The sequence below is a fragment of the Leptodactylus fuscus genome, chromosome 3 (assembly GCF_031893055.1).
Source record: "Leptodactylus fuscus isolate aLepFus1 chromosome 3, aLepFus1.hap2, whole genome shotgun sequence".
Classification (NCBI taxonomy): domain Eukaryota; kingdom Metazoa; phylum Chordata; class Amphibia; order Anura; family Leptodactylidae; genus Leptodactylus; species Leptodactylus fuscus.
This window is the reverse complement of record NC_134267.1, coordinates 33,729,108-33,747,791: the sequence shown is the minus strand read 5'-3', so window position 1 is coordinate 33,747,791 and position 18,684 is coordinate 33,729,108. Positions and strand designations below refer to the sequence as shown.

General features: G+C 42.7%; 1 protein-coding gene across 2 annotated transcripts in view; it reads left to right on the top strand.

Annotated features, from left to right (window-relative positions):
* KIF16B (kinesin family member 16B) overlaps positions 1-18,684 on the top strand; it is a 241,358-nt gene that overhangs the window by 51,276 nt on the left and 171,398 nt on the right. For both annotated transcript variants that reach the window (XM_075267378.1, XM_075267376.1), the window contains exon 12: positions 1,453-1,512. In XM_075267378.1, the coding sequence (XP_075123479.1) occupies positions 1,453-1,512 (60 nt within the window). The remainder of the gene's footprint in view (positions 1-1,452; positions 1,513-18,684) is intronic.

The window sequence follows — 18,684 nt, the reverse complement described above, 5'->3', positions numbered from 1 at the left end:
TAGTAAACTCTTCAAAGGATGAAGACACTGGAAAGATGTTCCGGACGTTTAGCTGTATAAAGCAGGATTTTGTAGCATCGCTCGCAGTCGTATGCTCCGGGCTCGTATCCTGCTGATAGAAATTGTAATATTGGAGATTAGCATAAAATCTCTTCTTTATTTACATTGCTCGGCAAGGTATAGCCTGCGCTTAGATTGGTCACATGCTGGCTGGAGATTGAAGCTTTTATTCTATAGGATGACCTTAGCTGTAACCTGTAAGAATCTATCTGCTTATTTATTCCTGCCGCATAGATAATGTATGCACGGAAAACTGATTTGCTTTTACCGCCCACCATAATATTACTGCCCCGGTGAACCCACATTTCAGTCATTGTCAATGTTTCTGTATATTTGTATGTTTGTGGGGGGTCAGTAATCGATCTACATTTTATGGCCTCCTTTGCTGACCAATAGGTTTTTATTTTAAGCTTGGAAATTTCATAAAGCTGCCAAACTACCATAGATCATTTCCCCCCGCGGGTTAGAAAAATCTTTAAGTATTAAAGGTGGTTTTTCCAAGACTGAAACATATCACCTATTCCAAGCGTCTGATCGTTGGGGATCCCATGAGTCTGGTTCCCATGCTTGACCATCTTCCATTCATTGGTGGATAGTGGGTGGGTATTCTTGGATCGACTCTTCGTAAACAGTGGGAGCGGTTGTATTTTAGTTGTCTTGTAGATAGAAACTCCTACAGTTGAGTTCCAAAACCAAATCGAAGTAGTCGAAACACTTGTGTTTTCTGGAACTTTTTAACTAAAGGTTCCAACACCCTCGACTCCTGCTCTCTGAGCGCTGATTCCGCTTCACTAGGGATGTAGCATTACCTTCATTGGTCACATGGCCTAGTTGCAACAGTCCCATTGAAGTGAATTGGTTGATCTATGATACCGAGCGCAACCAAAGCAAAACCATCACTGGGCTTAGTAAATACCGAAGAGACTGATCGGCTGGGGGCCCGGTGTCAGACCCCTGCCGATCTTTTAATGATGGCGTTTCCTAAGAATAGACCATCACTTATTTGGGTTCATCCCATAAGAAAAATGGTTCTGTATTGATGATGTTGGTTATGTGAGCATTAGGTGGGATACTACATACCTCTTGTACTCATTTATCCATAGCTTGGATATGCCATCCGGGTGCAGAAGATGAAAAGGGCAACCATTGCGACTCTCCTCCTTCTCCCATTACTAGAATGAAGTGGCTGAGGCAGTGACATGCTCTTATGTCTCCTGTCCACTCACTTTTTATATAATCAGGTCAACATTTATATAGTCCATGGTTGATCATGCAGCCCCGGAAAGCTGAAGTCATACAGCACTTTCCCCATCGCAACAGAACCCATGCAGTGACTGCACATATCCGTAAAGTTTACTAAGTATGTTCCTACTGATTTTTTTTATTTTTTAGGTTGAAGCTTTGACAAAAGAATGGACGAACAAATGGAATGAAACCCAGAACATACTGAGAGTAAGTCTGGAGAATTTTTGTTTAGAAACTTAAACTAACCAAGCAATACATCACCGCTGTGCCCCCAGTGATTTTAGATATTTATTCACCTTTGAACATCTATATAGTCTGCTCCATATGAACACATGACATTCAGGCTGTCTGCTCTCAATGTAGTCGGCATTAGTCTGCATTGTAAATTATAGTGGTCACTGTCATAATAAAGGACATGGGAGGAAGGAGGAACAGAGACACCTACATGCTGCTGCAGCTAATAGTAAGTTTTCGATCTCATCCCAAGTGGTTTGTTCAATTTAGTACTGGCCAGTACTTCTCTATAATTCCCTCTTTTAATTATAAAGCACCTGCAATGTTGTATTTAACTTTGTCATTAGGTGTACATGAGTGTGTGTGTGTGTGTGTGTGTGTGTGTGTATGTGTATATATATATATATATATATATATATATATATATATATATATATATATATATATATATCCATCTATCCATCGTGGATATGTAAACTGTATAAAGGGATTATGTTCATCTGATAGAACTCTGTTTGCCTGTAAATATAGAGGGATATGTACATTTCTGACTTGAATACTGATGTTATTGTATCTAGCTTATCGGCAGCAGGCCCCAGGGTGCGTTAAGACAGTTTACTGCATATGAAGTTGTACTGCGCGGCGTTCAGAACGAGCAGCTAACTAAGCTGCCTGGCAGCTGCCATGACTGGGCCGGTATGATAGCATTTACTGCCTGTCAGTGCTGAGCACTGCTGATACTTGTTTCTTTCTTCTTCTCCCATAAGGTTTGCTCACTTAGGCTGCGTTCAGGCATGGCGTCTATGGGGTATTTCTCAATTGCATTATTTTCCATATAAAGCAATGACTGTCAGTTAATGGCAAAATAAATTATGTATTTTTTGCGCCGTTGCTACCTCTATTGCGATGCTATAACAGAAGGAAAACCTTGTATTGTATACATTTTTTTTCCCGGTGACTGAAGGTGGGTTTGGTGGTGATTCGGTCTTTACGATCCGCTTTGTATGATCCCATACTAATGCTAGAGGCCAGGTAGGGATACTTGTCATGTACCATACAATAATAGTCTGCATTGTCCTTGTCATATCATTATCAGGGCAACCTTCTCATAGACGTTGCAGACCCATCTCAGATATTCGCAGCAGTACAAGCGAAGAGCATTCTGATGTCATAGTGGATAGATGTGCGCGCCTCTCTGCGGATTTGGTTTGTCTTTCCTGCCTATTCATATAGTGAAAAGGCAAATGATAGAGAACAGCAGAATGCAAAATGCTTCGTACTGTCTCTGGCCAGCTTCATTGCAGAGCTGCGCTTGGCTGGGAAATACATATAACTGCATTGTACACGAGCGAGGAGGTAATGGCGCTTCTCCAGGCTTAGACTAGCCCACAGGGGTCCCGTTGTCTCCATCCCCAGCAGGAGCGGAGCACAGCACAGTACACTACACTACAAACATATAGACAGCATGCAGCATCCCGTACAGCCGCCGTACCCTTGGAATTAATCGGATACAATCCTTAACTATCAGGATTAGCTGCTGTTCTAAATGCTGCAAGACAATCATTTTATTTATTTTTTAATAAACCACGGCTTTCCTGTAAATGTTTGGTTGGCATTTGTACGTCACTAACATTGCTTTACGCGCATAATACTTGTATTGTTTAGGGAGGCAGTGAGGGTCTTTCTTAAAGTTAAGTTTAATATAATGGGACTCTAGTACAGGTTAGTGAATATTTTGCAAAGCTTGTAAATAATAATTGTATAATCTGCTCTTTATTGCGCCCAAATGCACCTATTGTGTTGTAACTCAAAGAAATCTGTGTAAATCGAAGTCATTCTTCATGTTGTCTATCATCTGCATGTGACCGATATCCACACACCATCACGTAACCAGTCTTTTACACTGAGAGGGCCTAAAGCAGCCTCTGTTACTCTCCTCCTTGGATGTCCCGCTACTACTACTATACTACTACTACTACTATACTACTACTACTGCTACTACTATACTACTACTATACTACTACTACTGCTACTACTATACTACTACTACTACGGCTACTACTACTACTATACTACTACTACTATACTACTACTACTATACTACTACACTACTGCTGCTGCTACTACTACTACTACAATACTACTATACTGCTACTACTACTATACTACTACTACTGCTACTACTATACTACTACTACTACTACTACTACTATACTACTGCTGCTACTACTACTACTATACTACTACTACTGCTACTACTACTATACTACTACTATACTACTACTACTGCTACTACTATACTACTACTACTACTACTACTACTATACTACTGCTGCTACTACTACTACTACTATACTACTATACTACTACTACTGCTACTACTACTACTATACTACTACTATACTACTACTACTATACTACTACTACTACTACTACTATACTACTGCTACTACTACTACTACTACTATACTACTACTACTACTATACTGCTACTACTATACTACTGCTACTACTACTACTACTATACTGCTACTACTACTATACTACTACTACTACTACTGTACTACTACTATACTACTGCTACTACTACTGCTACTACTACTATACTGCTGCTACTACTACTACTACTACTATACTACTACTACTACTACTATACTACTGCTACTACTACTACTACTATACTACTACTACTACTACTACTACTATACTACTGCTGCTACTACTACTACTACTACTACTACTATTCCTGTCATCCATCTCCTTCTTAGTACCTTCATCTCAGCATATGTGTTGGAGCGGCTGTAAAACCTCCTCACTCACTCCCCTGCTCTTGCAGAACCTTGTTGAGAAGACTTGTGAACCAGCAAATGATGTGAATCCTTCATCTTCAGAGTATTGCAGAAATTCCAGCATATTTCATAAGGCATAACCTACTCCATGTCATTTATTCTAGCTATATTATCACATATACTGGGTGTGTTAATTTGGTATTCCTTGCATGATCCATGATTTGTATGCGTGACATACGTGTTGCGCGTCTTCCTCTTGTGAATCGTTGCCTACGTTGCTGAGATATCACCATTTTTCTCAATATGCTAATATATTCTTTAGAGTAACGAGGGTTTGTGGTTCCCTCTTGGAGCTATGGTAATGCCCTTATTGATCCAAAGAGATCATTTGCATATTGACAGAAATGACAAAATCTTGGCGGTGGAGGCAGCGATTCACAAGGGGAAAATGCTGTTTGACTCGGGTAAACCTAACCTATCTATCTGCGGGGATAAGTTGATCTGCTGGGCACTGGTGGCAGATTCCATTTATAGTAAATTACTCAATTTCCAGTAACAAAAATACCCTTTTCTTCTTTTTTTTGTGCCTCCCTGTGTTCCTCTTGTTGTTACTGCTGGGTGCGGGGTCAGTCAGTGCTCTTCTCCCTTTGCCAGCTAACAATATAGACTCTTCTAACTTTCCCTGAAGAATTAGTCTCCGCTTTACTGCCATGCAAACACGGAGCCTCTGCTCCTTCCCAAACAAACAGGGAGGGTGGTCATTTCTATTTGCTACTCTGCAATAAGCACAAGACCTCTGTGCAAATAACTGAGTGACTGAGCATGTGCGTCCACCAGCACTCGGCTCAGTAGGAGGACGTGCACATCACCATACACCTTGAACATGATGTAACGTCATCCTATTTACGTGAATATCATAAATTCACATAACAGCAAGTAAATGACAAGCACTATTCATGTTTATGATCAATACCAGGGGTCAGGGTCCTTCAGCACTCCAGCTGTTGTGGAACTACAACTCCCAACATGCTCCATTCACTTCCATGGGAGTTCCAAGAACAGCAGAGCAAGTATGCATGCTGGGAGTAGTTTTACAACAGCTGGAGTGCCGAAGGTTGCCTAACACTCATCTATACAATGTACATGATATTTAACGTGGAACTCTCATTGTTTTTTTTGTTGCTGTTGTGTCTGGAGGGTATTTGGCGAACATTTTTGCAATATACTTTATTAACCTATCTAACTTCCTTTTAATAAAAAGGCCCTTTACTAGGACAGGCTCTAAAACTCCTATAACTGAGCTATTGCCAGAGAGAGTCCGTATTCACTTGTCTGGTCAGTATATAGAGCTATAGCATTTGCCGAAGGTCACTTCAAATGACTGTATCTTCAGTCGTATAGCAGCTAGATATTCAGCTTTCATATGCCACCAAGACTGCAATACTAGCTATAAAACCACCAGAGATATCACCAGTTAAAAACACCATTGAGAATTTTAGCAGTTCATGCTAAATATAAAAATCACATTCCCAACTGTATTTGTAACTTGTGATCTCTCATTTTTTCTTATAGCTAGAGTTGCGTCTGCAGCATGGGAAAGCTGATCATCTCATCTTTCATGTGATACTAGAACCATTTTTCTAGGCGATATAAAACTAGAGATACAGCCATTTGCAGTAGGCTGTATTATTAACATCACTTCACACAGAGAACTAAATGATCCTGCAGTGTGTCTGTGTTTTTCTTTTTTAGTTCCTAGGATTTCTCTATCTGCCATGAGCTTGTATGTGTTTTCTCTCTTCTTATATACTACTGTACCATCTATGAAACTGTATCATTGAAATTTCCCCATTGTGGGACTATTAAAGGAATATCTTATCTTATTTGAATTGACCCACCCCCTTTGGCTACAGCTCTGCATAGTGCAGTGAGTTCAGAGGTACGGGACAGACTCTCGCTGGCCATGAATAGTTGCAACCTGTTTTCTATTAAGATGACGTTAGATAGGTTAATTACAAAAATGTTCATCCGACAATAGCAAAAAAAATAATATAAAATAGCAGTTCCACTTTAAAGGCAGGTCATCCCCTTTTAGGAGAAATTAATACGAATATAAAAATTTATTATGGGCGATAGTGTAAATAAATCGTAACATCACAATGTATAATCTACTCCTTGAAAAGGAATATCCCGTATCTCCGCACATAATGAGCATAAGATTTGAAGATGGAGCAACAAGTAGTCCGTGAGTTTAATGCCCCGAAAGGCGCAACAATTACTGCAATTTTTTACGTTAGTTATTCACCTCCATAATCTGACGCAAGATAGGATATGTATCGAGATAAGTGCTCGGTACATAACAGGGCGCATCCACTTTCTCTGAAATCACTTGTCATTATTGATATGTTTCTCTAGCATTGTCTGAATTTCTACCTACTGGCAGCAATCTCTTAAGCTTAGATTGACCTGGTGGGTCGTAATGGCACTATGAGAACGGAATGAGAAAGGCAGTGTAGACTGCTTTTAGGATGGAATATTATATCGAGCAGCTATTAGCATCGCTGTTTAGAAAAGCAATTTCCAAATTGCTTTTGGATGCAAGAGGAACAAATTTCATGCAGAGCTCCTTGAAGCGTAAAGACAGTTTAAGATTTTTTTTTTTCCCCTCATATCATGAAGAATGTTGACAAGAAAGACTGTTCATACCCATTTAGTGTATTGTTACCGCATCTGCAGTGGACGGGAGGTTTTTTTTTTTCAATTGCTGATATTCCCTGACCATCGGGCTCATTATTCTGAATCTCATTTACTGGATTAGAAATACATTATCATCTGAATGGTGAATGGATGCCAGAACTGGAGATTTTAGAAGACTCCAAATTTTTATTATACTCATTCTGAATAATGGCCGACGCACATAACACAGATACATGTTATGATGGAAAGAAAATAAGATCATTCTTTTTAAAACTTTGAATGGTGGTCATGTAGAATATGGCGGAAATGTATCCTCTCGATAGAAGTTGAAGGCTCAAAACAGTGGGATATTTTTAATAAAAACAATAAGTAACATTCCTTCATTAATAAAAATATGGCTGGGAAGTTGTACGCCTTTAAATAGGACCTTTCGCCTCCTCCACCAACTCTAATGTCTTTCATTCCTTAATTGGCGCTCCTCCACTGATTCCAGAACAGTTGGAATTTTTTTCTCTAGCCCTCACCATTCCTGAGCGATCTGTGCTGTTACATTCACCACCTTATATGGTAATTAGGCTCTCTTCTGTTAGGTGGGCGGTCCTGGGTTGGAGCAGACAGTCTGGGACTGCCCACCTCTCTCCAGGATGTAATTAGGAGAACAAATCAGTATCCCTGCGCTGTGCTGAGGAGTTCCAAAAGACCGAAACAGTGCTGTCCATATCTGGACATAGCTCCACATTATGTCATTAGGCTTTTTAACTGAGTCATGCATGATGTTAAGGGGGCTGTTCCTAGAGGGCAGCATACAGAGGCACTGTTCTCCTAATTACTTCCTGGAGAATAATTTGCATATTTTTTACCCAGAATCCCTAGCGGATCAGGAATGACTTGTAAGTCTCTGTACGCCTAAGTAGGCACACACTCTCCCTAATGTGTATGATTATCCCCTGATCCTGGTCTATAGTCTCTCACTCTGCCAAATCAGTATCCCTGTGCTATGCTGAGGAGGTCCAAAAGACCGAAACAGCGCTGTCCATAGCTGGGAATCTGTTCCTTTTGGAATAGAAATACTAATTTGGCAATTAACTCCGCATCATGTCAGTAGGCTTGTAAGCCTCCATACGCCTATGTAGGCACACACTTTCCCTAATGTGTACGATTATCCCCTGCACCTGTAAGTAGGAAGCGTATTGGGTGCTGGAAGTAACTGAAATAATTGCTCAGGAATGGTGGGGTCTAGAAGAAAAATTTCAACTGCATCAGAATCAGTGGAGAAGCATCTTTTGGAGGATGCAAAGAGGTGGAGGTGGTAGTAAGGCTCCTTTAAGGTGTATGGGAAACACAGTGTACCGTATATATCTTTCCAGATACTGGAAACCAGACGACGATGATGATGATATCATCTCTGGCAACTATACCAAAGTATACGATCACCATATGGGCTATCACCTACTGAAGACTTAAAGTTTTTTTGTTTTTTTTCATATTTCATATGGGCTATATTATTAATGGTCCTAGGGTACGTCCTACCAAGTACCAGAAATATTAGAAAATGAGGGCGAGTACTTCACTCCCATGGACGCCTTCACCTTTTGTATATAATAATGGGCCATCAAGTATAATAAAACATTTATATTCTACTAAGTATTATAAAAACATGTGTTGCAGGAAATCCATGAGAACAATTCCTGCCATATAATATCCCTGACTGTAGCCAGTACACCTTTGTTTTCCTCCAATGATCAGGCCCCAGAGATACACGGAGAGAGTGTCCCAAAAACACCTTATGACCCTTTGCCTAGAAAGTTCATTTGTACAGTAATAAAAAGTATGAAAATTCATAGAAAAATGTTGAACTTTTAGTCCTGTGCAAGTCTCCAGACTAATGAATAATAACCATTGGTTGCTTAATTTAGCAAATTGCTGGTTTTGCATACAATGGATTTAATCATTTCCCACCGTGGCGACTTATTAATGAGTTTGGTGAGATGGAAATTTGTGCAAAAATGTTCTTGATGAGACCTCATTGAACTTTACCTTCGTTTTTGTCACAAAAGACACACAGCTAATTTCAATATCAATTAGTTATCTTTGTGTGTTTGGATGTCTGTGGGAGCAGGGGCGTGGACGCAGTGGAGAAGGGGGCAAGTGAGAGGGGGGTAGCGAGGGAGGCTGCGGGGCCGCACAAGGGAGGCTGCGGGGGCCGCACAGCGGATCTTCACCAACATGACTTGGCTAAATAACAGCAGCTCAGCGCCCACGCCAACCTGCAGACGAAGTCGCGGGCAGATGCTAGTAATATGTATAGATGCCATGAATTACAACAAAATGCAATGAATATATATCTACTGCACAATATATGACTTTTTACAACAGGATCCAATTGGGTCCATTTCAGGTATATATTTTGAGCTGCTTCTGGCATTTACATTATTGTGGGTGATTTGTGAAGAGCAGATAGCCCAAAAGTGGGCCTTTTGGAGGACCTTCCAAGACCTCCATCAGCTAGAGCTTTTTTCACTAATTAATAGGCTCCTCTCCAACAATGTATAGTATGCCCCCACCCCCACCTTCCTTATCCATTATTACTACTAGTTTCTTTACCTGTCAAATAGCTAGCGAGAAGTAGATGGACTCTCCTTATACTCACTGTGAGCTGTAAAAGCTGCAGACTCCTCTATGAGTAGGGTACAGACATGAGACACAGAGCAGCAAAGCTGTGTGTAAACCAGAGAGGCTGTAGAGAGAAACCTGCTCACCATCCATTATTACTACTACTGGTTTCTTTCCTGTAAAACAGCTAGTCAGAAGTAGATGGACTCTCCGTACACTCACTGTGAGCTGTGAAATCTGCAGACTCCTCTATGAGCAGTGTATAGACAGGGGGCACAGAGCAGCAAAGCTGTGTGTGAGCCTACAGAGGGTGTGGAGAGAAACCTGCCCACCCCCCTTATCCATTATTACTATTACTGGTTTCTTTACCTGTAAAACAGCTAGTCAGAAGTAGATGGACTCTCCTTATACTCACTGTGAGCTGTGAAAGCTGCAGACTCCTCTATGAGCAGTGTATAGACAGACAGTGTATAGAGGGCATAGAGCAGCAAAGCTGTGTGTATACTTGAAGAGGCTGTGGAGCGAGACCTGCCCCTCTCCTTTATACATTATTGAAGAGTGAATACCAAACTGAGACTATAGGGGGAGAAAATTGTCTTTTTTTCTCTTGCAATTTTTGTTTTAAGTAAAAATTAAATTACTTATATGATTTTTATTAGTTCTAAGATTGGGTGTGAATATTCAAGTTATTGTATTAAGAAGTGAGTGGTCGTAAGACAAGTTGTACAGCACGTTGTTCTTGTTGCTCACCATGACCAGTATTGCAGAGCCGCCTCCTGTTTTTTCATCAAAAATGAGACAAGCTCAAGCCAATGGAAGAACCAGAACCTTAAGAATCTATTGTCAGATACCTGCCTTTCCTTTGAGACAATTTTCACACTTTTGTCATATTCATCCATATAGGCAATAAAAAATTCTGCCATATATCGACTCTTTAAATTTCACTTGGTACTTACCTTGTTTCTAAAACCAATGAGGTAGCGATACGCCAGATCACAGCTTGGCATGCTAAGATGTTGATTTTCGCTATATTAGCTGAAGCGGCTTGCCAGTCAGAACACTGTGCTTGATATAGAAAGGAAAGCTGATTTCTTTTTATGACCATGCTGTTACTGTATCAATACCGGAAACTTTTTAGAACTCGGGAGAATTGATCTGTGGTCTGCAAGGGAAATCTATATCTCTTGGAAGTATTGATGGACATTTGAGAGGAAAACCGTAGTTGTTATAAACACTTAGTCTGAATATTCAAGATTTGTCTTTAAAGGGAGGAAAACTCCCTGTAATGTGCCAGAAGTTACATATTTATAAAACATTTATGGTGATGGAAATGGGTAAGACAACCCAAACTAAAGAAGGTACTTGTGATCACCACTTCCAGGTTCCAGAGTATGGTCTGTGGTGCAGGTTTCCTACCGGGTTTGCTCTTCTTTGACCACACATCTAGAAGGTGCTAGAAACAAGCAATAAAGAAAATAATCTCAATGAATGCAATGGCAGAAACAATGGCCTTTCTCCAACAGTATCAAAACAGTGACAATAGGAATTAGAAACCGTATGCCATCTATGAGGGTCTATGAGAAAATACAAAACCGTACAAATGCAGAATGTAGGCTTTTTTTTAGCTGTATTTTGCTTTGCATGGTCTTAACCTTATCCCCTATCCATCAATCATTCCTGACTTCCACTGATTATAAGAACAAGAGTCCCTTGTATCCCTGTCTGAAAGGAGTGGATGTTGCGCATGCGCACTACTGATTCTCTAGTCCTCTTTATGAGACTACCGGAGTTTGCAGAAAGCTGTACTCTCCTATCCTGACATTGACAACCTCTTATCAATCCCACTGATCAATGTTGTAGGGCAATTCTTTTAATCACATCTTCTCAATTGGATCCCTAGTGGTGAGACCTGTGTTACCGGTCCTGTGGCAGTAAGGCTAGGCTTCGTCATCACTTGAGTTTCATGAGATTGTCACACATCACAAAAACATTTGCTGTCTTGCAACTCTTTTTAGAATGCAATTTAACTGTCAAGTCTACATGAGCAGTCGAATACAACTTATCTGTAACCAAAAATCCAGGATGTGGACTTTTAGCCATAGTTGCATTGTAGGTCTGTTACTGTGTGTCACATGGAGTGCAGGATTGCACAATTCATGTTGTTCGATCAGAGTCGCTGTGTAATGTAGGATTCACACTATCATTGGTGTCCGTTTCGGATACTGTCCGTTATGTCTGTTGCCCAGCGCCGCACCTCCCATGAGGCGACCTGAAGCGACCGCTTCAGGCGGCGCTATGCCAGGGCCCCAGGGAGGGCGGCATTTTTGCTTACCTAAGCCAGTCCAGGACAAACTGTCCTGGACTGGCTTAGCACTGAGCGGTGGTTTGGGGAGGCCACTGGAGCAGCGCTGCTCCAACAGAGCCTCCCCTCACACTCAGGCAGAGAGCAGGTCATCTCCGTGCCTGCTCTCTGCCTGTGAACGGCGCTAATCTCCGCCCCCCTCCGCCACGCCCCCTCCTCCCGGGAAGGGGGGCGGGCGGCTTTCTGACGTTCACCTCGGGTGGCGAAAGGGGCAGGTTCACCCCTTCTGTTGCCCCTAGACCTCAATGTTAAAAAAAAAAAAAAAAAAAAAAAGGATATTTACTGTCTATTTTTTCAAATGGGCAGATAAGTCCTCCATGTAGGATTTTTTTTGTCCGCTTTACTTGTCCATAAACAGACACTAAGGCTGAGATCAGACAGGGTTTTTGGGTCCGGAATTTGATGCGGAGGCCGCTTCAGATTCTGGACCAAAAACCAGGTAGCCGCGACTGGATACCGGTGCAGTGCGCTGGCATCCAGTCGCGCACTCTGCTACGGGATAGGCCCGAATGAATGGGCCTAGTCGGGAGGGAGTGTCTTCAGGCGGATGTCCGTGGCTGAATGAGCAGCGGAATCCGCCTGAAGAAAGAGCATGTCGCTTCTTCTTTCCGCGAGCGGTTTGTTTTCCGCGTCGAAATCCTGACCAAAAAACCCTGTCTGAAGTCGGCCTTCAGGACACAAGATAAAATCCCACTGAAATGAATGGAAATTGCAGACGGTCCAGTTGGTGTCTGTTGCTAAAATCTTGTACGTACAATAGCCACGGAGACTGCTGAGCGGACACCAATGGTAGTGTGAACGTCGCCTAACCTAGTCCTGGTGGGATCTGCAGCTGTGGTGAATATCATACAGTGTAAGGGCTCGTTCACATCTGCGCCCGGTCTCCGTTCTGCAGGTTTCCGTTTCCTGCACAAAACAGAGGCAGGAGACGGAAACCTGCAGGACTCTCAAACCCATTCATTTGAATGGGTGAGAAAGTTGTCCGACCATGAGTGGTGGTGAGCGTTTTATGCTCTCTGCTGCGAAACAGGTTTTTTAAATCCGGACACAGTCGGACATGCAGTACTCTGTGTCCGGATTTAAAAAAACTGTTTCACAGCGGAGAGCATAAAACGCTCATCACCGCTCATGGCCGGACCCGGTCTGTGGTTTCCGTCTTCTGCATGCAGAAGACGGAAACCACAGAACGGAGACCCTGAACGCAGGTGTGAACCTAGCGCAAGAAGAAATTCCTAATAGTCTTTATAGTAATGGCTCGGCTCTATACATAAGTGGAGTGATTTATAAAATACTTTATGCATCTTTACAGCAAATGCGTTTACTGACATGTCGGTGGGTTTAGAGAGTTGTTTTGACAGGCCTAGCGTGTCCCCTACATGCACATTATTTGCATTTGGATGAAATGTCAGCACTTGAGACGTGTATCAATACAACAGCCTGTGGTAAGTGGAGCGATATTTGGCACATGTTGTTTCAGTTTACGGTTTATGCTCTTTTTGTATACAAAATGCCACTCAACGCTCCCCGAATAAGTCCATGGTGTCTGTATCTCGAGTGGGTAGGAACCTGAGTCACCGACCTCTCCGTTATAGGCACTGTTTTTATGATAAGTCTGCAGTCTTAGGCTTTTAGGAAGCCTAAGCAGCCCCCTTTCATATATCCAGTTAGAGCATATATAACATAGAAAATGGTTCCTGATGAGGACCCCATCTCTATGAGCCCAATAAGAGAGCACCCAAGATTCTTGACGATCAGCTGTATGGAGAGCTGTTGGATCACTGTGCTCAGGTGAGCGCTGCGGCCTCTTTCACTACTTACCAAACAGTGCCATACATTGGTATAGTGAAGGCTCCGTTCCCACGGAGAAACGCGCCGCGCATTCAGACACTTATACACGTGTCAGAGTGAGCGCTCAAAACAGATCCCATTCACTTCAATGTGTTTTGGTTCACACGCACTACACATTTAAATCAATGGGTTAAAAAGCCTCCCCATTGATTTCAATGTGTAGTGCCCGGAAGCCGACACACATTGAAGTGAATGGGATTTGTTTAGAGCGCTCACTCTGACACGTGCATACGTGTCTGAATGCGTGGCGCGTTACTCCGTGGGAACGGAGCCTGACTTGGTATTGCATCTCACTTAGACCATTCACTAGAATGGGACTGAGCTGCAAACAGGCCTTATGGGTTGCATTACATACAGATGTAACTGACTCCTTATCTCAGCCCTTATCAGCCAAATTCAATTAAACCGGCTGATAAGTGGAAAAGCTGAAGATAGACAGCACAGTAATGCTGGAGCTCTCACCTCCCCCCTCCCCTATCTGAGGAGCTCTGTTGCTTGTCAGCCCCTCCCTCCCCCTAAGAGCAGGCAGCTATGTCACTTGGGAAATGAGCAGATAAGCCCAGTGGCCATAGAAACTCAGTGTCAACAATGAAGTGAATAAATTAAGATAACGGCCAAACAAAGCTATTTTAATAAAGCAATGTATTTAGGAAAAGTCTTAAATCCACATAAACTAGCAGTATAGATAGGATGCTTTTCATGGGCCAACCCCTTTAAGCGACAATCCGAGCTCTGCTACATCTCTAATTGCCGCAGATGTTATTGCATACTTTTTACATTGCATTCTGTTCATCTTTGTTTATGTATGATTTACTACCCACCTGGTTCGATGTAACTGTACATCAGAGAATAATGTGAGGTTGATTTCTGAGTCGGAGGCATTCATGTAAACTCCTCATTACGAGCCAAGGATACAGACGTACACCGCATCAGAGAGACAGAATAAAAACAAAATTCTTTTTTTTTTTTTTTTTTTTTGTTGCGCAGACAGATGTGAGACAGATGTGAAAACCCAAAGATCTCATTGTTGACTTGTATGTTCCCAGCTTACCAGTCCCGCATTGCAACAGGCCTTTATTCTCGGCATAAAAGCCATTCTGATTGTAAAAAGGCTGTTTTCAACTTCTGCATGGAAAACTAAACAAGAGTTATTAAATTGGTCGCACCAGTCCGAAAACTTCAGACAAGTAAAACACAGATTGCTTCTTAAGCCTGGGAGCGGAGCTGTCATTAACCACACACTCCAATCAGATAGACCTTAAGGATATTTACAGGTTACAATCAGGACTTGTAGCCCTTCTTATATCCGTAATTAGGGGGCGATATTTGCCTCCTCTTCTTGGTGCAGTTATAGGAACACTAATCCTAAAAGTAGATCTAGTAAATGTCTCCACCTTGTTGGTCTTTAGCATTTTCCGCATGATCCTGAAACAGACTTGTAGAATTCCTGCAGAGAACAAAGGAGTTAACCTTCTGCTGATCTGCACCATTTTTGGCTGTAAATTGACTAAGCCATGACGTTTAAGGAGAGTCTGTCATCAGAACCCAGCATATCAACCCCGTAGACAGGTTAGGGTCACCATGATGCTTTCCTCTTGTGAATCGGTGCCTCAGTTGCCGAGAGATGACTTTTTTTGGTCAATGTCCTAATCTTATCGGTAGAATGAGGGCGTTGCTCCAAAGAGGTAAGCAGGAGCACTGTTGATTCGCAAAGGGGGCATTGTTTGGTTTGGGTGACACTAACATATCTATCTGCAGGTGCTAGGTTAATGTGCTGAGTTGTGATGATAGACTCTCTTTTAAGGGGTTGTCCTACTAATTTCCCTACCTGATCCCAGGGATCACTGATGATGGACTTGGGGGATCCAGCCATGTAATCCAAGGCAGTGTTCATCCCCTGGGTTGAATCTGCCCCCTCCTCCCCCCACCTCACAGGTAATTATTTCCTGTGTTAGGGCAGATTCCCATCTGCGCCCGGTGTCCACTTTGTGGGTTTCTGTCCTCTGCCGACAGGAGACGGAAACCTGGCAGTCAGTGTCCGCCCATGAGCATTTTGTGGTCTCCGTGGCGAAACCATTTTTTTTTTTAACCGGACACAAAGTCGGACATGCAGGACTTTGTGTCTGGTTTCGCTGCGTAGAGGCAGAAGACAGTCACGGGCGGACACTTTGCAAACCCATTCAAATAAATGGGTATGAAAGGTGACTGCCGGATTCTGTCTTCTGTCCAGTTTCTTGGGTAGAAGATGGAAACATGAAAGCGGAGGCCGGGTGCAGGTGTGAACCCGCCCTCATGAGGGCTGACTTCACTATTGTAAACCTGCTCCCACAGCCCTGTTATATAGGGGAAAGAGGGGTGACTGCTGCCTCGAGTCGTGTGCCCTGGGGTCATGAGGTCTCCGGAACCCAGGGGTCTATCATCAGCAATCTTTGGGAACAGGTCTGTAAATTTAATACTCCCCAGACAATCCCCTTTATAGGATTTTTTTCCCCCGGGAGCATAACCAGCACCGCACCTCCCATGAGGCGACCTGAAGCGACCACTTCAGGCGGCGCTATGCCAGGGCCCCGGGGAGGGCGGCATTTTTGCTTACCTAAGCCATTCCAGGACAAGCTGTTACAGTCACCGAGCCGGTGCATTGGGGAGGCCCTGAGGACGCAGCGCTGCTCCAGCGGACTCCCCTCACGCTCAGGCGGAGAGCAGGTCCTCTCCCTGCCTTCTCTCTGCCTGCTAACGCCGCTCTGCCCCGCCCCGCCCCTCCCGCCCGCCCGGCTTTCTGTTGGCTTTCTGGGCGGCGAACAAGGTAGGTTCACCCCTGAGCATAACCATATCAAAATGCTTAAACAATTAAAAATTAAATATTTTATGCAAATAAATTAAAATGCTGCAAAATTTTTAATGAATTAGATTTACAAAAATGTTTCACTTTTATAGTCTACGCATTTGTATATGGTTCTCCTACCGTAGACTGGGCATAGCAATGAAGCTCCTTCTCCAGCCAGTTGTCTTGAAGGCAGACACAAGAAATTGCAGAGGATTAGGGGGACGCGAGTGAGTTCCTTGAGCACACAGAGAAGATTTCTTTATAAATTTTTCAGTTTTACTTATTATGTGAGACTTATTGTGGATTGTGTTCCTTTAAATGGAAGCATTGTCAGGTTCGTTGCGAGCTTGCAGCCTATGGGGGAGGGAGGATTTTCCATTATAAACATAGATTACGGGACAGTCAGTTTCAGTTTGGTCACAATAATAAAGTACAAGGCAGTCTCCATTTCACAAAGCCGTTTCCAGTATGTGGCAATACATGAACCCAATTTCTGTGAGATAATGAAAAAAGTATCCGAGCATTCTTCTCCGGTGGGATGCTGAAATGACTTTGCTGCCACTTTATCACCAACCAATTTCCCTAATCCTAGCTTGTTAGTTCTGATGAAAAGTCTTAAATTAGCGGCGCCGTCTAACATTTTGCTGAATGGTTTGATTGTGTTGGATTATTAAGCTTTGTGTCATACTGTACGCCCCGCGTTTCTCCTGCCTCGCCAGCTAATCCCAGCAAACTTTATCCACGCAGCTACGGACACAATCCCGGCTCGCCACAATTTAAAAATGCAAATAAAAAGTTAACTCTCTCTGGATTTTTCTAGAACATTCTTAGTATTTTAAGGGAAGATTCCGCTGAACTTGAGTGTTTTTGAAATCGTAGCGTTTCCGCTGCAGATTTTTATCTGCAGTGTGTGGATGGGATTAGCCAGAATCCCATCCAATTTGCAGGGACTGTAAAACGAGGCAATTTTGCAACGTGGGGCCCAGCTTTATAGTTCTCATGTATTTCACTCTACTACACGTTGTCGAAGCTTTAGGTTCCTTGTAGTCACTGCTAGGTCGCAGGTGTTATGGCACACAGTACACAGGACTGTGGAGTGAGGGTTGGGGCCACTTTTGGGTGGAGTCAGTGAAAAGTTACCAACTCCAACTTCAAAATAAAATTTGATTATTTTTAATATATTACACATTTATTAATATAGTATGAAGGTAGAGTTGGTGGTTTGGTCCAGGGCTGTAGATTTGGGACAGTTTTGGGTGGAGATGAAGTTGAGAAAAAGTTGCATGGGTTTATTGCATATCTAGGAGGAGCTTTTCCGGCTTCTGTCTGACCATGGCTGGTAGCCATTTATGAAGGAGTTGGAATTGGGTTATGGAGAAGTAGAGTTGTCGGCGATTTGGCCTTCTCCACACCCCATCAATTAACACTGTGGTCCTGAGCCGTACATTTGGTGTATGCCAGAAGCTTTTACTGCTGTCTATAGGATACATGGAACCATAGGGATCTGTAGGCATCCAACCAATATACGACAACGCATCATTTGTTGTGCTGGAACAGAAGGCATAGCAGACTGCTTCTCTTTTGGAGTCACTGGGCGATGAATACTGTTGTTCGCTCATATACTGAAATACATTTGACCCTTGCTTTAGATGTGCACGACTGGAAATCTTCCCGGAATACCTCCAATGGAAGGCAGGGCAAGTTTCAAAAGACGTCATGTGACCTCTATATGTAGCAAGGTTTAACTTGATGCGTCATACATATCTGATCAATAAGGATCTAATATATCCCATCTTAGTATCCAGTTCACAGATAAAAGTCTATGGAGAGGGAATGGGGAGGAGGGGGCTGTTAACTGGTGTATTGTCTCAAACTGAGCAGCGGCATGGTTGGTTAGCCATTTGTTTTTGGGGTACGGCCTTATAACCGAACACTGGTAAGTGGGAGTCAGTAAAAGGACACCCCCCCTCCCAACTGTTAATGCCCAGTTTGTTCAGTTTCCAGGAGGAACA